The sequence below is a fragment of the Branchiostoma floridae genome, chromosome 1 (genome assembly GCF_000003815.2).
Source record: "Branchiostoma floridae strain S238N-H82 chromosome 1, Bfl_VNyyK, whole genome shotgun sequence".
Taxonomy (NCBI): Eukaryota; Metazoa; Chordata; class Leptocardii; order Amphioxiformes; family Branchiostomatidae; genus Branchiostoma; species Branchiostoma floridae.
The window spans coordinates 5,177,637-5,193,772 of record NC_049979.1 but is presented as its reverse complement, the minus strand read 5'-3'; the positions used below and the strand labels follow the sequence as shown (position 1 = coordinate 5,193,772).

Below are 16,136 nucleotides of genomic sequence, written 5' to 3'. Positions count from 1 at the left end.
TGACAGTGCTCAGTTGGGAGCTGTTTGTTTTAACTCGTGAGGGAATAAGAACTTTCTTCAGGATAGGGAACCATTGCACGGCACTTCACTGTATCTCTGGAGGACATCGTAACATTCTACTGGTCTGGCTGCTTTTACATCGAGTTTCATGACCATTTAAGAAAGGCCAGGTTCTACCACTTTCTGACATGAAAGCAAAGCTGAAACTGTTGGATGAGGTACCTTCTACTCCAATGCACTAAGACTTTGTAAAATAGCCTTCAAAAAAATGTTACAGTATATCTAATGAGCAAGACAAAATATGAAAATGAAATATATTGTACATATCCACAACTGGTTTGGATGGTGGGTGCGTGTGCTGGTTTGGGCAGCTGCCAGCTCACACTATCACAAAACATACACAATTTACAGTAAACTAAGTAAAAGAAAAAACTAGTAGTAGTACAAGTCCCTAACAACTACAAATCTATATATAAACTATTTTGAATGGTTTGAAGAATTATTAACATCCGAATATTGATGGCAATTCTTCTCTTACAACATTGTCAGCTACTATATTTCTCAGATTAACTTCCTTGAATTGTTACATGCATGTCAACACCAGACATCTATCAATAAATACAAGAAATGCGGATGGTAAAAAAGATATAACCAATTAACATAGGCAACGCCTTGTATTGACAAATGCCTAATACATGCATGACATTTCAGAATCAGCGCTTGTTACTTCTTAATACCTACTGGTGAGCTAGTAGAATGTTTATGTGCAAACCATTCACCCAGTTTGTTACTACTGACAAGGCTTCTAAGTTGTCTACCACCATTTCCTTGTTCTAATGGCACTAGTAACTAAAACAGTAGCAGAACCAGAAGACTGGATCAGTAGTATGTCTCCCGTTCTATGAAGCCTGCAGGGAACGAAAAAAAGAAGATACCGTAAGTGTCTGAATTGCATTTGATGATACAAAGACTATTAGTGGAGGAAAATTAGTCGGATTAACGTATGTGCCAAGTGCTGCACATGAGAGCTGGGGATGCAGCAAAACTGAAAAGATTTCACTGCCAGACAGTGGGCCATTGCTGTCAGCATTGGTTAAACATAGATATTTGTTGTTGCTGTTTTTTCCTTGTCATAAATTTGTTATTTGCATTGTGTAAGTGCAACAAGCTGGATCACTACAGATTACCATCAACTTTAATGAAAGTGCATTTGATAAGAATAAAGATGGCATACATCAAATAATGTATCTAAGTCTGCTGTTTGATACTGATATCTTAAAAACTTAATATCCTTTGTGTACGCCACTGAATACATGTCTACAAACAGGAACAAAATATCATTCCAAATAAATACCATTTCACAGTACCACTGAAGATTCAAACTTGTATCTGCAATCGTCTAAAAAAAAACTTACTACAGTGCATATTATCAACTAATTATACGGAATAATGAAGTAAATATAGCCTTCTTTGGCTGTGGACCACAGTGGAAATATGGTAACACATGCTACACTATATACACAAAACACATATGTATTGTACAACTTGATGCAGCTGTATGTCTGAGTCAACTACATGCAGAGGTGTTGTCAACTTGCTAGTAAAGAGAGAAAGAGAGGACCACTAGGAATGCTACCTTCATATACTACATCTTAGTAGTAAGTCTCCTTCTCTATCCAGCCTGGTGAGGATGAGGAAGCACAACAGCAGGTAAGACAGAGTACATACATGTACGACAGAATACCACACACAGAGAGGACCAGCACAGGCCACAGGCACATCATGAACACAACAATATTCATGTTGGAGAAGTTACACACACATACGCACAAAGACCATTTACACAGTCAGGAGGAGAAAGGCACACATAAAGCATCACAAGACAACGTAACAGTTCTTGTACACATAATACGAGCGATCGCTGTTGTTGTTTATATCCGGGGTATTCGAAGGCTAGTGCCTACCAGGACATCAGTAGATTGGATTAAAAATTGATATTCAAATTAGCAGATGAAATTATTAGTTGATATGTAAATCAATCATTTGCCAAACACTTGCCATTTGCCTACCACTGCATCACAGTGACATCAAAGCGATCGCTCGTATAGAAATGGTGGTTCTCAGAGTCAGACCTGTGCGACTGCACTGCATATGTAGAACCACCCTATTCAGCATATCTGACGTCTCCTTTTCCCAACAGGCTTAACACAATACCCACCAACGATGTCTTTCAGACAGCCCAATTATAGCTCTTATAAAATTGAGTAGATCACGCTTTCCATGATCTATAATACCTGGAACTATAAATAGAATGAAAGAAACCATACCTCCAGGGTTACGGCGAAGGATGAACCTGCGGCACTCATCATACACGAAAATAAGGAAGCTGTAAATCCAGGCTGGGAGCCACCAGGATCCCCTGAAATATACAAATGTACCAGCTGTAGCTTCCAACTTGTGGTTGTGCAAGATCTATGAAACATCTTTTGTATAGAATAATACAAAGAAGAGTAAGGCAACAACAACTTAAAATACAAGTCAACAATTCCAGAAGGCTATAAATGTTCATAGTCCTCATCTGGTATGTTTTCAAAATGTACCAGCTGTAACTTCCAACTTGTGGTTGTAAAAGATCTATGAAACATTCCTTGTACATGTATCTTTGTCTAGAATAATACAAAGAAGAGTAAGGCAACAACAACTTAAAATACAAGTCAATTTCAGAAGGCTATAACTTATAAGTGTTCATAGTCCTCATCTGGTATATTTTCCCTTCTTCTAGTTCCCTGACATTTAAAATAATATGTGGTGCTTTTTGTGTTGGTTACAAGGATAACAAGTGATGACTCCAGACTTACGCAAGAGGGTACATGTGCAGACCCTGGTCCAATCCAGGGCAGTAGCTCAGGAAGGCAGCCAGAGAGGTCTCCACAAACAGACCAAAGATCAGCCACTTGTTCCTTTGGTGAAAAAATAGAGTATCAATTAATCCATTGCTACATACAGCTTTCAAAATTACTAAAAAGTCTAGGTCACTGCTAACAACTATTTTGAACCATTGTACTGCTTCCTTTTATAAATAAACTACATATGCAATGATACACAGAAAACTGGCTTGAGCCTAGCAAAATATTGAAACTGAGAGATATTCAACTTATAAAAACACCGTGCCACATCAAATTCAACACAGTTTAAATGCAGAGCCAACAGCCCCTTGTCAACTATCTCAAATTCAGGCAAGCCACTGTGCCAAAGCAGCAATGAAGGTAAACAAAATTAGCCAGGTGTATCTGTTTTATACACATACCTGCTGCATTTTTAGACAATTGTTGCACAAATCAATGAATGGTGCTCAACAGATGATGGTTGGAAAGAAAGATGAGAAAAGGAGAAAAGAGAGGGGAGAGAGGGAAAGAGAGAGAGAGAGAGAGAGAAGAGAGGAGAAAAAAGGGGCATGGTGTGCAAAACAGATATAAATTTATCCAATAATATTGATGATAAAATTCATGATAAATGGGAAAGTAATTCTGTAATTGATAACATAAAATGGGGATAAAGTCAACAAGGAATGGAAAAACAAAGACCAACAACAATTTCTATCAAGGCAATCTATGAACAATTTTTGATGTAGAAAAATCTCTACATCTTTACAATCTTTACTTCACTCCTGAAAATTTCAGCATCAGATGGATTTGGGCCACAAACTGATCTTACAGGACTATTTCAAGACCAGTAATTGAACTGAAGATTGAGGTGCAAATGCCACACGATCAAAAAGTATAGCACGATCAAAAAGTATACCTCATTCCCTGGTGGATGAGAGAGTTGCGGCGAGTCTTGCAGATGACGACATCAGCCCATTGCACAATCACAATGCTAGCGAAGAAAGCTGTGTGGCAGGTGTACTCAATAATCTTGCGCTGAGCAAATGACTGAAACAAGACAGAACATTTATCATCATCTAGAACAATGTGAAACAACTACTTCCCTCTAGGTACAATGATGTACAGTGAGGAAAGTTCAATGACACTGAAAGTCACATCTGTAAGATTCCAACTAATCATGTGTCTATTAAATGGCACAAAAATATTTTTCATATATTAGTTTTAGTACTCATGAGATGCAGTAAGAAAAGTCATGAACTAGACAGTAAAGCAGAGTATGCCAAAACAACCTATTTGCTTCATTGTTTATCATTTTCCTCATCCAAATGAACAAACCAAGGAAACACCCAGAGAACAAATCAAGCATTCCTTGTTTGCCATATCTGTAGATCTGTATCTATATAGCCGTTATAACCGCCCCTCAGTATAACACACCAGGTATGCAGGCACGCGGCGTGGCAGCATCCGGTTATATTACACTGAACGACCCGTCACACCTAACTTTTGCACATCTATCTGCAAGTGTTCTTTAAAACTATCCAGAGAAAATGCCCCTACTGTGCTTGGTGATAACAAATTACACCCTATCTAAAAACACATGGTGCCTACTCACCCACTCCTGGCCATAAGAGTCTTCTAAGTCATTGATGGTTCTGTCCTCCCAGTCAGCACGGATGCCCAACAGTTTCCAGGGCAGGAAGCCGTTCTCTGCCATGATGATGAAGTAGACGAAGAAACCCGCGGACGCCTGCATGAAGCCGATCTGCCCGTAGGCCATACTGATGAGGCGCTCGTTCACCAGCCTGTCGTGCTTGGGATCACGAGGCTTACGCTTCATGATGTCACTCTCGGCTTCCTCGTAGGCCAGGGAGATGGCAGGCACCTAAAGACAAGAACAGCAACAACCGTAAATGGTTTCATCAGGTTGGTAAATACTCATAGTAAAGTAGAACCTTCCAATAGAAGAACAGCAACGGTTGCAACTTACATCTTTTGGAGGGCATACATGGCTAAACCAATCATTTATTCGGTGGGACCGCGTGGCGTAGTGGCAGCATTCGTGCCTTGTGACCGAGAGGTTGCGGGTTCGAATCCGCCTGCGCGTCACCGATCTTGTGCCCTTGGGAAAGGCACTTTACACAACTTTCCTCACTATACTCAGGTGACAATGAGTACCTAGCTTCGGCTAGGGCCGTCCCTCGGATAGGACGTTAAATGGAGGTCCCGTGTATGGGGAGAGTCACACCCTATGCACGTTAAAGAACCCCCACACGTGCGATGGTGCGGTGTGAGATGGAGCAAACCCTTCTGTCTGGAGTTGGTGATTCACTTAAAAAATCACCCGGCTGGAGGCCTGGCGAACCTCCATACCGTATCAGCCACACGAAAGGGAATGTCACCCCGTAAGGGGCGGTATAACCCCGCCGTGACATGTGCGAACATGTGTGTGTATGGCGGCTTTGAAAAGGTGTTCATTGTCACCTGTTTCGCCATACCCTCCATATATCGTAATCAAATATGGAGAATCCTAATAAATCATAAATCATAAATCAAATCATTTAGCTGCCATCAGATCTCGTTACCAACAAACTGAAAAGGACTTGACAGCTTTGCAAAAATGTACTTACCAGATCAGTTCCCAAGTCAATGCAAAGGATGGTGACAGTGCCCAGGGGCAGGGGAATGTCAGCCAGGATGAACAGCAGGAAGGGTGTGATCTCTGGAATATTACTCGTCAGAGTGTAGGCAATGGACTTCTTCAAGTTGTCAAAGATGAGACGTCCTGCAGAAACACAGAAAGGTTACAAATGATGGTTATTAGTTTGAAGTCACTTGACATTTTCAATTAAAGCATTAACAATATGATACAAATTTTTAAAAAACATCCCATGTAAAATCAAAACAAGGTGGCTCACCCTCCTCTACTCCAGTCACAATGGATGCAAAGTTGTCATCCAGCAGAATCATGTCAGCAGCTTGCTTGCTCACATCACTTCCAGCAATACCCATGGCCACACCTGCAGGAATGAAAGGTAGGACAAGGTAGCCTTTGTCATCCACAGGTTGGGACGGTACAACTATGCTTATCTTAGTCCTGGAGTCCAAAATAGGTGAATGCATGTGACCTGCACTGTGAAGTGAATCTAACTAGTATAGGTCTTAAAGCCAATGTCTATTTTGTAAGACCACAGTGTATTGTCTAATGTAGTAATTATGCCATGCAAATACAAGTGCAAAATCTAAAGTCTTCAGGTAATGACAGAGCGCATCTCTACTAAAAAATATGAGTATGTATGTGACCTGCACCTAACCATAGGTCATAATCCAATGTCTGCTTAATGGGACTATAGTCCAGTTTTCTAATGTACTAATTAAGTTAAGTGCAGAAATCTAGTTTACCACAAAGTCTTCAAGTAATGAACAGAGGCGCATCTCTACTAACCGATGTCAGCCTTCTTCAGGGCAGGTGAGTCGTTCACACCATCACCAGTCACGGCCACGATCTGTCCCGCACGCTGACAGCCCTCCACAATGATCAACTTCTGCTGGGGGGACGTGCGAGCAAACACGATCTCGGTGTGGTTCATCAGGATAGAGTCCAGATCCTCTGCGGTCATGTCCCTCAGTTCACTTCCATGGACAACGCACGCATGTGCCTCGCTGGAAAGTAAGGGACAAAATACATTTTTACAGCTAGTTGAAGAGAGGCTGTCTGATGGCTTGCCAGCAGAGATGAGACAGTTTTTAAGCTATGGTGCATTACCTTTCAACATATACTAGTACCTTCAAAGCATCCAAACAGCAATTACAAAATCTGTAAGCAGAATTCATGCAAGGGTATACTTTGGCCACGGCAAATTTGTTGCTTCTGGCATTTTTTTTTCAGAAAAAAAATTGGACCTATAGATAAAAAAAACTTTTTTTCAAAAGGCCTGGGGTGAAGATATATGGCTTAAATAACACAAAAACAACCTGAGCAAAATCTGTATTATTTTTTCTCAGGACTTTATTTTTCAGATAAAAAATGGACAGGTGAATCCAAGAAGCAACAAATAGAATTGGTGTGGCCTTACCTTATTGCCAGGGGAACAACAAGATGGTCGTTTTCTGTGGACAAATCTAAAATCAAATCGCAGATTCCTATTGCTACCCAGTGATTGGGTAGATTATTCTCCGACATACCTTGGGTCCACGTCTTTCTCAGGGATGCCAAGGCGTGCCGCTATATCCTCCACTGTCTCGTTACCCTCAGAGATGATTCCCACACCCTTGGCAATGGCCTTGGCTGTGATGGGATGGTCTCCAGTAACCATGATTACCTGTTATGTACATTAGAATGTCTTGTTTACAAACCAATACACCACAGTGACAGTAACAAGTTCTCCAATAGTAGACAAATCACTTCATGCACACCCAAAATTGAAGTTGTAAACCTAATCATTAACTGCGGGTGCAATATTTCTGTAGGGTTACATAGGTAAAATTATCTGCATATGTATCTAAATAGCCATAATAACCGCCCTTTGGAATAACACACCAATTTAAGTACCGTTGTAGAGTGTAGACTAGCAGACAATATGCTTTTGACATTTTAATATCAGAAGAAAATAACAGAACCTTTGTTGTATTACTTTTCAAGTTAGCTATAGAATTCCAGAAGAGGTTTGCCATTAGGTTTTGCTGACATTCTACTTTATTCTATGTTCTGCACCCAATCTTTTTTTTTATCTTTAGGTTAGGTGCATCAACTTTCGAGTAATATAAAGTCAAAATACAACACCAGTACAAAACCATTGGTTGTTCTGTTATTGGCTATACATATAATGAATTCTCAGAGCTATGACAGCATCAGGTATCACCTTTTCAGGCACTTCTTTTGGTACCCAGGGTAATGATTTCATACCTTGATACCAGCACTACGGCACTTGCCGACAGCATCTGGCACAGCCGCACGGGGTGGGTCAATCATGGACATCAGGCCAACAAAGCAGAATCCCTCCAGTGGGAAGTTCACGTCTTCAGTGTCGAACTCATAACCTCGTGGGAATTGGCCCTCGGGGAGGAAATAATGGCAAAAGCCTAAGCGAGAGAAAAAAAGATGTGTTTCAAAAAATGGCTCATTCAGGATCAGGATCTAGCCAAAACTAATACTGTACGTGTATTGAAGTAGATACTCAGCATAGTGACAGAAATGTGCAGCTATGGTAAATTTTTATGACATCTCCAAGTCAAAGGAATGAGCAAAATAATCATACCAAGCACACGCTCTCCCAGTCCTCCCAATTCCAAGTAAGCGTTGTTGAAAGCCTCACGCATGTCGTCGTCCATAGCAACCTCGTTTCCGTCCATCATGATGGTGGAGCAGCGGTCCAGGATACGTTCAGGAGCGCCTTTCATCACGAGCAGATAGCGCTCATCACTTTTATCTTCTTGTGTGTGGATTGAAAGCTGAAGAGAGAATGAAAAAAGCATTAGTAGACATTCATGACAAGCCTAGTGACCTCCAATAACATTGTTTTCATTATGTTCCACGCAAACAATAGTAATCTTACAATTACCAAAATACAAAGTGATTCTGCTGTACCTGGTATTTGTTTGTAGAGTTGAATGGGATCTCCGCAACCTTTTCATTATTCTGCCTCATAGCTGTCACCCCACCCAGAGAAAGTTCCACACACTTCAGCAGAGCAGATTCTGAAGCATCTCCACTTGTTTCTCTGGAAATTGTTTCACATTAAACACATGTTAAAAATATATATTTATGTCAAGACGGCAGGTAACAACAAAATTTTATGGAACTGAATTCACTATATAACAACACAACATTCCATGAAATAAGTGGCAAGGAAGGGATAACCAAAAATGCATTTGTAAGTTGATGGTTAGGATTTACATTCATAAACAATGTAATGTCATAAAACATGCGATGGTTGTTGATATTACCTCTTTAGGATAGGCACCCCTTCCTGGTCAGCCTTAAATGCAGCCCTGTTACAAAGAGCGGCAATGCGAGCCAGGGAACGCCAGGTTTGGTTGTCCTTGTCGTACGAAGCACCTGTGATTGATTACAAACATCATTTTCGAAGTGAGAAATCTGGACTATTTCATGATTTCAAAAAACATTTTCAAAATGGTGACAACCACAGAAAATTAATGCAAAACTTTATATTTGCAGAATATTCAGATACAGTATAAACATTTTTTTCCTATCACAAACTCTACTAACATTCAGCCAATATTCCCCACAAAAGTATTTCTATTACAACATGGTTTTTGAAATCTAGTCATACTAAGACTTTAACAGCATATCTAATATTTCGAGATGCAATAACATGCTATATAGGAAACCAACAGTGAATTTCACACCTGACTGGTCTTCAGTAGTATCTGCATCTGCAATCTGGTTATCAAACCACATGTGGGCCACAGTCATACGGTTCTGTGTTAGGGTTCCGGTCTTGTCAGAGCAGATGGTGGATGTGCTACCCAACGTTTCCACAGCCTCCAAGTTACGTACCAGGCAGTTCTTCTTTGCCATTCTCTTCGCGGTCAGTGTGAGACATACCTACAACAGTAAAGTGATAAGACTATGAACACTAAGGAATAAGAACACAAGGAATGCTACCACATTAGAAACTCAGCATCTAGTGAAATTTTAAGTTTGTTGTCAATGTGTCAAGTACAACTTTTCTCCCTCCTGGTAGTTTAACTATGCCAATAAAAAATATGCCCTCCTCTACATTACATAGAACTGATATAAGAAAAAAATAATAAAAGCATACCGTCACAGTGGCCAGCAGACCCTCAGGCACATTGGCAACAATGATACCAATGAGGAACACGACAGCATCCAGTAACTCATATCCCAAGCTCACGGCGATGATAAAGAAGGTCACACCCAGGAACACAGCAACACCAGTGATGATGTGGATGAAATGAGCGATCTCTTTGGCAATAGGGGTGTCTCCCACATCCAGTCCACTGGCCAAGATGGCAATACGGCCCATCACGGTTTGGTCACCAGTGTTGATAACAATGCCCTTGGCATTGCCTAGAAGTGATAACGAGAGAAACTTATGTTTAAGACTATAATAAGAGGGCAAATTAAGAAGCATGTATAAGGAATGGGTATTTCAGAAATTGACTCGCAAAGCCTGGTAAAATAGATAAAAAGGGAAAACATTCAATCTTTGCTACAAAATTCCTTACCTTCCACGGCAAAGGTGGAAAAGAAAGCAATGTTTCTTGTCTCCAAGGGATTGTCATTGGTGAATTCAGGAGACCGACTCTGCGGTTCTGATTCTCCAGTGAGTGAGGAGTTGTCTACCTGCAGAAAAATAACAATATTCACTAATGTTAATAACAGTATTGCAAAGAAGAAAATGAATGATTTTTCAAGGCCACTCCAGGGTTTGACAAGTCCATTAGCCCGATTATCCAGGGCAAGTGAAAGTGCCGATCGGGCAATTGCATATCTCACCCCACTTGTCTGACCAGGCAAGTAAGATTTTTTCATGAGTGAGATTTTGAGACTTTTTACCTTTCACAGTCATTCAAGCATTGGCCAACACAGAAAAATAGCGCCAATAATAAAGTCCATTGCCGGAAATTGAAATCCAAAGAAAAATGTCATCTAAATTTCAGGGCAAGTGAAAAGTTATTTTGGGCAAGTAAATTATTTATGTACTTGCCCAATAGGACAAGTGAATTTTAGAAAACTTGTCCAACCCTGCACTCCATGGCAACAATTGAACAGTGTATGATGTCTGTTACCTTAAATCCACGAGCCTCCATAATCCGGACATCAGCAGGGATACGATCTCCACCCTTCAGTTGGACGAGGTCTCCCACCACAACATGTTCAGTGTCCACGCTCATGGGCTCACCACTTCGGATGACCAAAGCTTGCTAAAAAAACAATAATCATACTCACAAATCAGTGAAAAGAAGAAGACTACATAACTATCTCCGTCAATAGTTTCTTTAGGTTGGTACGTCACTGAATAAATACATAACTACAAATGTATCTTCATTACTAATATCACAAACAGCTTACAGCTACATACGTTTGGAACAAATCTTGCAATGGTATACTAAGATCAAGGTCTAATGTCGTATGTGAAATATATTGGGAGGGCCAGAACCATGATTCAATACCTCACTCTTACAGCTCTTAAAATAGGCCGCCTTACCTCGGGAACCATGCCTTTGAAGCTGTCCATGATTTTGGAGCTCTTAGCCTCCTGGTAGTACGAGAAGCAACCGGTCACAATCACCACGACAGCCAACACAACTCCCAGATACAGCTGAAGAGGGGTGAGACATACCATATCCTCAGTACGTTTATGAAGGTTAGACAGGGCTCGAAATACTGGGTGCATGTGCACCCAGGTGCACCCAAAATTGGAGCTGTGCACCCAATTATTTTCTGTGGGTGCACAGGGTGCACCCAAATATTTTCTTGCGTTTATATATGTAAAGATATCAAAGTATACTAGTATACATCATATCATCATATTCTTGACATCTAAGTGTTAGAAGGATAATAAAAATGTCTGTCATGGTACGTGTTTAAGAATTTGATAATTGTAAGTTTTATTATTAGGTTATTATTTGAATTTAAGTGGTGCACCCAAAAATTTTTTGGTGCACCCAATTGTTTAAGCTGGGTGCACCAGTGCACCTAATCCCAAAAATGAATTTCGAGCCTTGTTAGACATCCAGGTAAACAATATTCAAGTTTTTCTAGTTAGCTGTACTTGTATTGAATTGTTCTGCCGGTTCATTCTAGTGACGCTGAAGAAGAGTGATGGATGCCACTCGAAACGTCCGGAAGTAATTCTCCGTTCTTAATCCAGTTGTAGAGACTGAATTTGTATCTGAACATATCCTCAGTGAGTTTTCTACACGGTAACCTTCAAGATAGACCACGGGAAAACCCAGTAAATCACTAATAATAGAAAAGGTAGGTGTCAACATCATACTCCTACTATACTGGAAATTACACTGAGCTGATCCCATTGATATTATACCACTGACTGTTAATAAATATCATTTACATTGTCATCTTGGACTTCATCTTGTGTTGCTTTCTGGATTCCATAAGCCAAGAAACAAAGGATTGCTCCGATCCACAGCAGAGTGGAGAAACCTCCAAAGAGCTGCTTGCAGAACTTGACCCATTCCGGTGTTCTAGGAGGTGGGGTTAGACAGTTTGGCCCATCCCGTTCCAACACTTCTTGCGCCATGGCCCTGGTTAAGCCCTGAAAGAGATTAGATCAATATGGTTACACACTGCTGTACAGCAAATTAACTTCAAATATCTACCATCACCATTGCTACACATAAACTAGATGTATACAATACATTAGGATAGAGAAATGCAGTTCGCTTTAATACTTACAACATCTACGCTGGTGTTGTATCTTGCACAGAGTTCCTCTGCAGGGATCTTGTGGTCATCCTATGATGAAAACATGAAGAAACCTTGTCACATTTCAGCATAAGCTTTGTGAAAAACATTTACCTTCTATCACTACGCACTATTTTTTGTTACCATTAGCTCACTTAATACTTAATTCTATAAATTATACTTTAGAAAACAACAGCTGTCCTAGCTTATAAAAAATGTACATAACATAATAACAAAAGGAGACAAGAATTGTGCATCTGGATCAAGATGAGTCACTTGAACATACCATTTCCATCTCCTGTTTCAGGTCTTCCAACTTCTCCCTCTTGTCCTTCTCCTTGTCTTTGCCCTTGCCCTTGTTTTTGCCAGAGGAGGGCTTTGGGGTCCCATCTGGATTGCGGCCATCGTCAGGAACTGCAGGTGTTACTGCAACACGATAGCTATCTGTCCTTGGCTGTAACAAAAAAATATAGAAGTTTTATTATTTGCAATTTCAACATATATAACCGTGTACTTTTTATCATCCAATTCCCAAATGGATATGGTATCAATTTTTCATTATAATTATATCAAGGGTCAGACATGCAGGTTGGAAATTAGAGGCCTGATTTTGATGTTTTGTTGAACTTGTCCTCTATACAGGAAATTAATAAAACAATCTATTTAAAACTTCTATAAGTTTTCTCATGTTCGCAATTGATATCATATTTGAAAGTACATTTTTGTAATCAAACTTGACATAGCTATCTATTCTTTTTTATCTACCCTTGAATCTTTCTGTCAGCAGACTTCATAACCCTTGCAATACTTAAAAATCAAGTTTAACTTTAAGTCAGTTTTGGCAAATGGAAAATGGCAATTACATATTCTTACAATAGTCCTTGACTTTCTTTGCCCATAAATGCAAACAGGATGATATGCTGTTCTAATCTTGTAACTATTAGTTACTATCAGTTACATGTTTGCAAGACCCGCTAACAAAATACTCATTAAAACATAAATTCTTCTCATTTATGAATGCAGTAACTTCTCTGTCACCAGTCTACAAGCAATGAAACAGCTGCCAAGTCTAATACCACACAAAACTCAGCCCTTCCATGATTTCCATACTTCCCCTGACATACAGGAAGTTTCTGGTCTCATTGATGAGTTTCTTCTTCCCATAGACTTCTATGTTATGATTCATGGTTTATATGGGCGCGTTCATAATGAAGCTACGTGCAATTCAAGCAGTTTTTTTCATTCTATGTTGAGTACATTTACCCTATATCGTGGGAAAAATCGCCAACGTCAAATAGACATAGGTTCTTTTTTTATAGCAATTACAAACTACCATTAGTCAATCCCCACAAAAGGCACTTTTTCGCTTTTAGTGTACAACCGCACCACTCACAGCCCACCCAGGACCGTATACCGTCCGCCGACCTAGCGCACGGCTGCAAAACTCTACCTGCTAATTTCTTCAGTTACAAACAAGCTTTCAACAATCTAACTTTTGAGATCAGTTCCGCTGGCTAAAAGGGAATTTCTCACCGCTAAAAACATGCGTCCATGCAGCCGTTTATTTTTTGGCTCAGATCTCTTTTAAAGTTTTAGGTACCCACTCGGAGTATCATCCAATTGCCTAGCTCTGCTGACCAAAGTGACAACTTCAGTGGTTTCCATACTGATTTTTTTATTGGGTTTTATGCAAGTCATTCAAATTACTTAGTCATTCTATCTTACAAATTCAGCATAAAAGGAGAACTCCTGACTAAGCCATGGATGTTATTAGATGTAACTTCTGCTATGACAATTACCAAAGGACCTCACAGTATATTAGCTCTGCAGCATTAACCAGACACTAGACTTACAATCAACACTTTTTATTAGTATTACCCAAATCACTATGTTCAGGTTCAAAACCTGTAAAACCAATAAAATAAAGCTAATCACCTTGGTTCTTTGAAATATTTACTTTGAAAAAAAATGCAAAGAAAGTTAAATGCAAAGACTGTCTGGTGCTTTAGTTAACCACTCTTTCAAATATGTATACAGCTGTTCAAGCATAAAAAGAGGTCAAAAGGTAACATTGTATAATTTCTTCTTTCTATTTTTTCAGAAATACAGTACCCATTATATGACCCATGGTTTGATATACTGTATTCGAGTTTTGGCAAGAGTAAAATAGTCATTCAGTTCATTAGATGTGAACATTTACTGTATGATCAGCTTTGTATGCTAATGAATGACAATACTTCTGACAAAATTGATAGACCTACATGAAGACCTTGATGGTCTGTCAACAAAAGGTGGCACAGTCCTGTATTCACACTGAATACGACTGGACCTCAACAAAACTCACCTTCTATCAAGGACAAGGGGGTATAAAATTTCAGACTATGCAATTTTGCTGCTCATGGAAAACTCATGGAATGCAAGTTTCAGATAAACATTACTTCTGACAGTACATTAATCACATCATATTCTAACAAAAATAGTCTACGCAAGTCTCAAGTAATTGTACAGCTCAAGTCAACAAAGATTTTACATATTCCTGCAAACTCAGACCACTGAACTGGTGACCTTCCTCCTCAAACAACCTCTCCATTCCACATTCATGTCATGTGGCCCTCGCTGCTAACCTGATCAAAATTCATTTTGACCCACCCCGTCAAACCTGGATTTTTCTCACTCAAACCCCCTGTCCAATCCATTTTTTTTTTACCCAACCCTCCCCCTGTCCAAACAATTTTTATACCCGCCCCATTTCCATCCAGCCTCTTCTGCCCTCCATTCTCCTTTATTTTTTAATAGCCCAATGGCAATGACCATAGCCCAATGGCAATGACCTGTAGTACAGTTGTGCTGCTGGTACAAAAGTACACCAAATTTTGTTGCGTGCAATCAAAAGAGGCCCGGAGTTTTCAATTTTATATAGTAGTACACTACCTGTAATCCATGGACCTATGAAAAGCAAATTACATAATGCAGTACTGATTAATTATGAATGAGGCAAGTAGAGAAAATTATACATCGCGTTGCAATATTCTATTCATCGCCTCCATCTGGGCATGCGTCCTTCATGGCCTCACAGACAACTACCTCGCTTCAACTCACGGCTTGAGGAATGTTTGTTCAGGCTTTTAACAGAACAAATGCAAAAACAATTTCAAAACCATCTCTTTTGCATGAATATAACCATTTATCAACTCATAGACATGTCCACAACCAATGAGTAATGACCGGAATAGAATGACCTTGGAAAAACACGGGAATCGAAGGTTTGGCGGACATCTTTCCATGCATGGCTATGCAACAGAGCATGACACCACATCCCACTCCCTAAAATACATTTATCGTACCTGAAATTGTGCCATATGTGAGTCCATTCCGTAGACTATTGTATGAATAATTTACAAAAATATTCTCCGACAACTAGGGCATTTCATGTAACCATTTCCGAGGTTAACATGCGAATTTGTGTCATGTATGAAGGTGACCCGGCCAACGCTGGCCGACATATTTGATTTCGCCACCGCCCACTTTACCGGCGTCGTTACCATACACGAATAAACGAACATTTACAGACCCAAAAGATCAGCGGTCATATGCCCAAGCTACTCATAAAGGTAATCTGACCAAAATTGCCCACAATGTACATCAAAAAAGGAAAAAGAACGCACCTGATCCTCTTCCTTCATGGGAGACGCCATCTTTCCCTAGAACAAGGGCGAGATGTGACGCGCGAGCACGTGCCACGGACCTGCCAATCACCGGCGGCGGGAGGCGCAGAGGACAGTGGGATATCTCATACGTCATGTAGAGCTGCCGCGCATGCGCGGGTTCAAGGGTCAGAT

The 16,136-nt window shown here is 40.1% G+C and overlaps 1 protein-coding gene across 1 annotated transcript in view; it reads right to left on the bottom strand.

The window, feature by feature from the left end:
* The window catches only part of LOC118424338 (sodium/potassium-transporting ATPase subunit alpha-3-like), a gene marked incomplete in the record, with an annotated part of 17,169 nt that extends 1,046 nt beyond the window's left edge, over positions 1-16,123 (bottom strand). The window contains 23 exon segments of the mRNA XM_035832889.1: positions 28-908; positions 2,328-2,419; positions 2,859-2,960; positions 3,308-3,310; positions 3,802-3,932; positions 4,498-4,767; positions 5,513-5,667; positions 5,801-5,902; positions 6,328-6,545; positions 7,068-7,204; positions 7,789-7,964; positions 8,141-8,333; positions 8,470-8,602; positions 8,829-8,940; positions 9,252-9,450; positions 9,668-9,936; positions 10,095-10,212; positions 10,659-10,793; positions 11,078-11,191; positions 11,945-12,148; positions 12,289-12,348; positions 12,584-12,751; positions 15,963-16,123. Of these exon segments, the coding sequence (XP_035688782.1) occupies positions 880-908; positions 2,328-2,419; positions 2,859-2,960; positions 3,308-3,310; positions 3,802-3,932; positions 4,498-4,767; positions 5,513-5,667; positions 5,801-5,902; positions 6,328-6,545; positions 7,068-7,204; positions 7,789-7,964; positions 8,141-8,333; positions 8,470-8,602; positions 8,829-8,940; positions 9,252-9,450; positions 9,668-9,936; positions 10,095-10,212; positions 10,659-10,793; positions 11,078-11,191; positions 11,945-12,148; positions 12,289-12,348; positions 12,584-12,751; positions 15,963-15,992 (3,150 nt within the window).
* Positions 16,124-16,136: the final 13 nt, after the last annotated feature.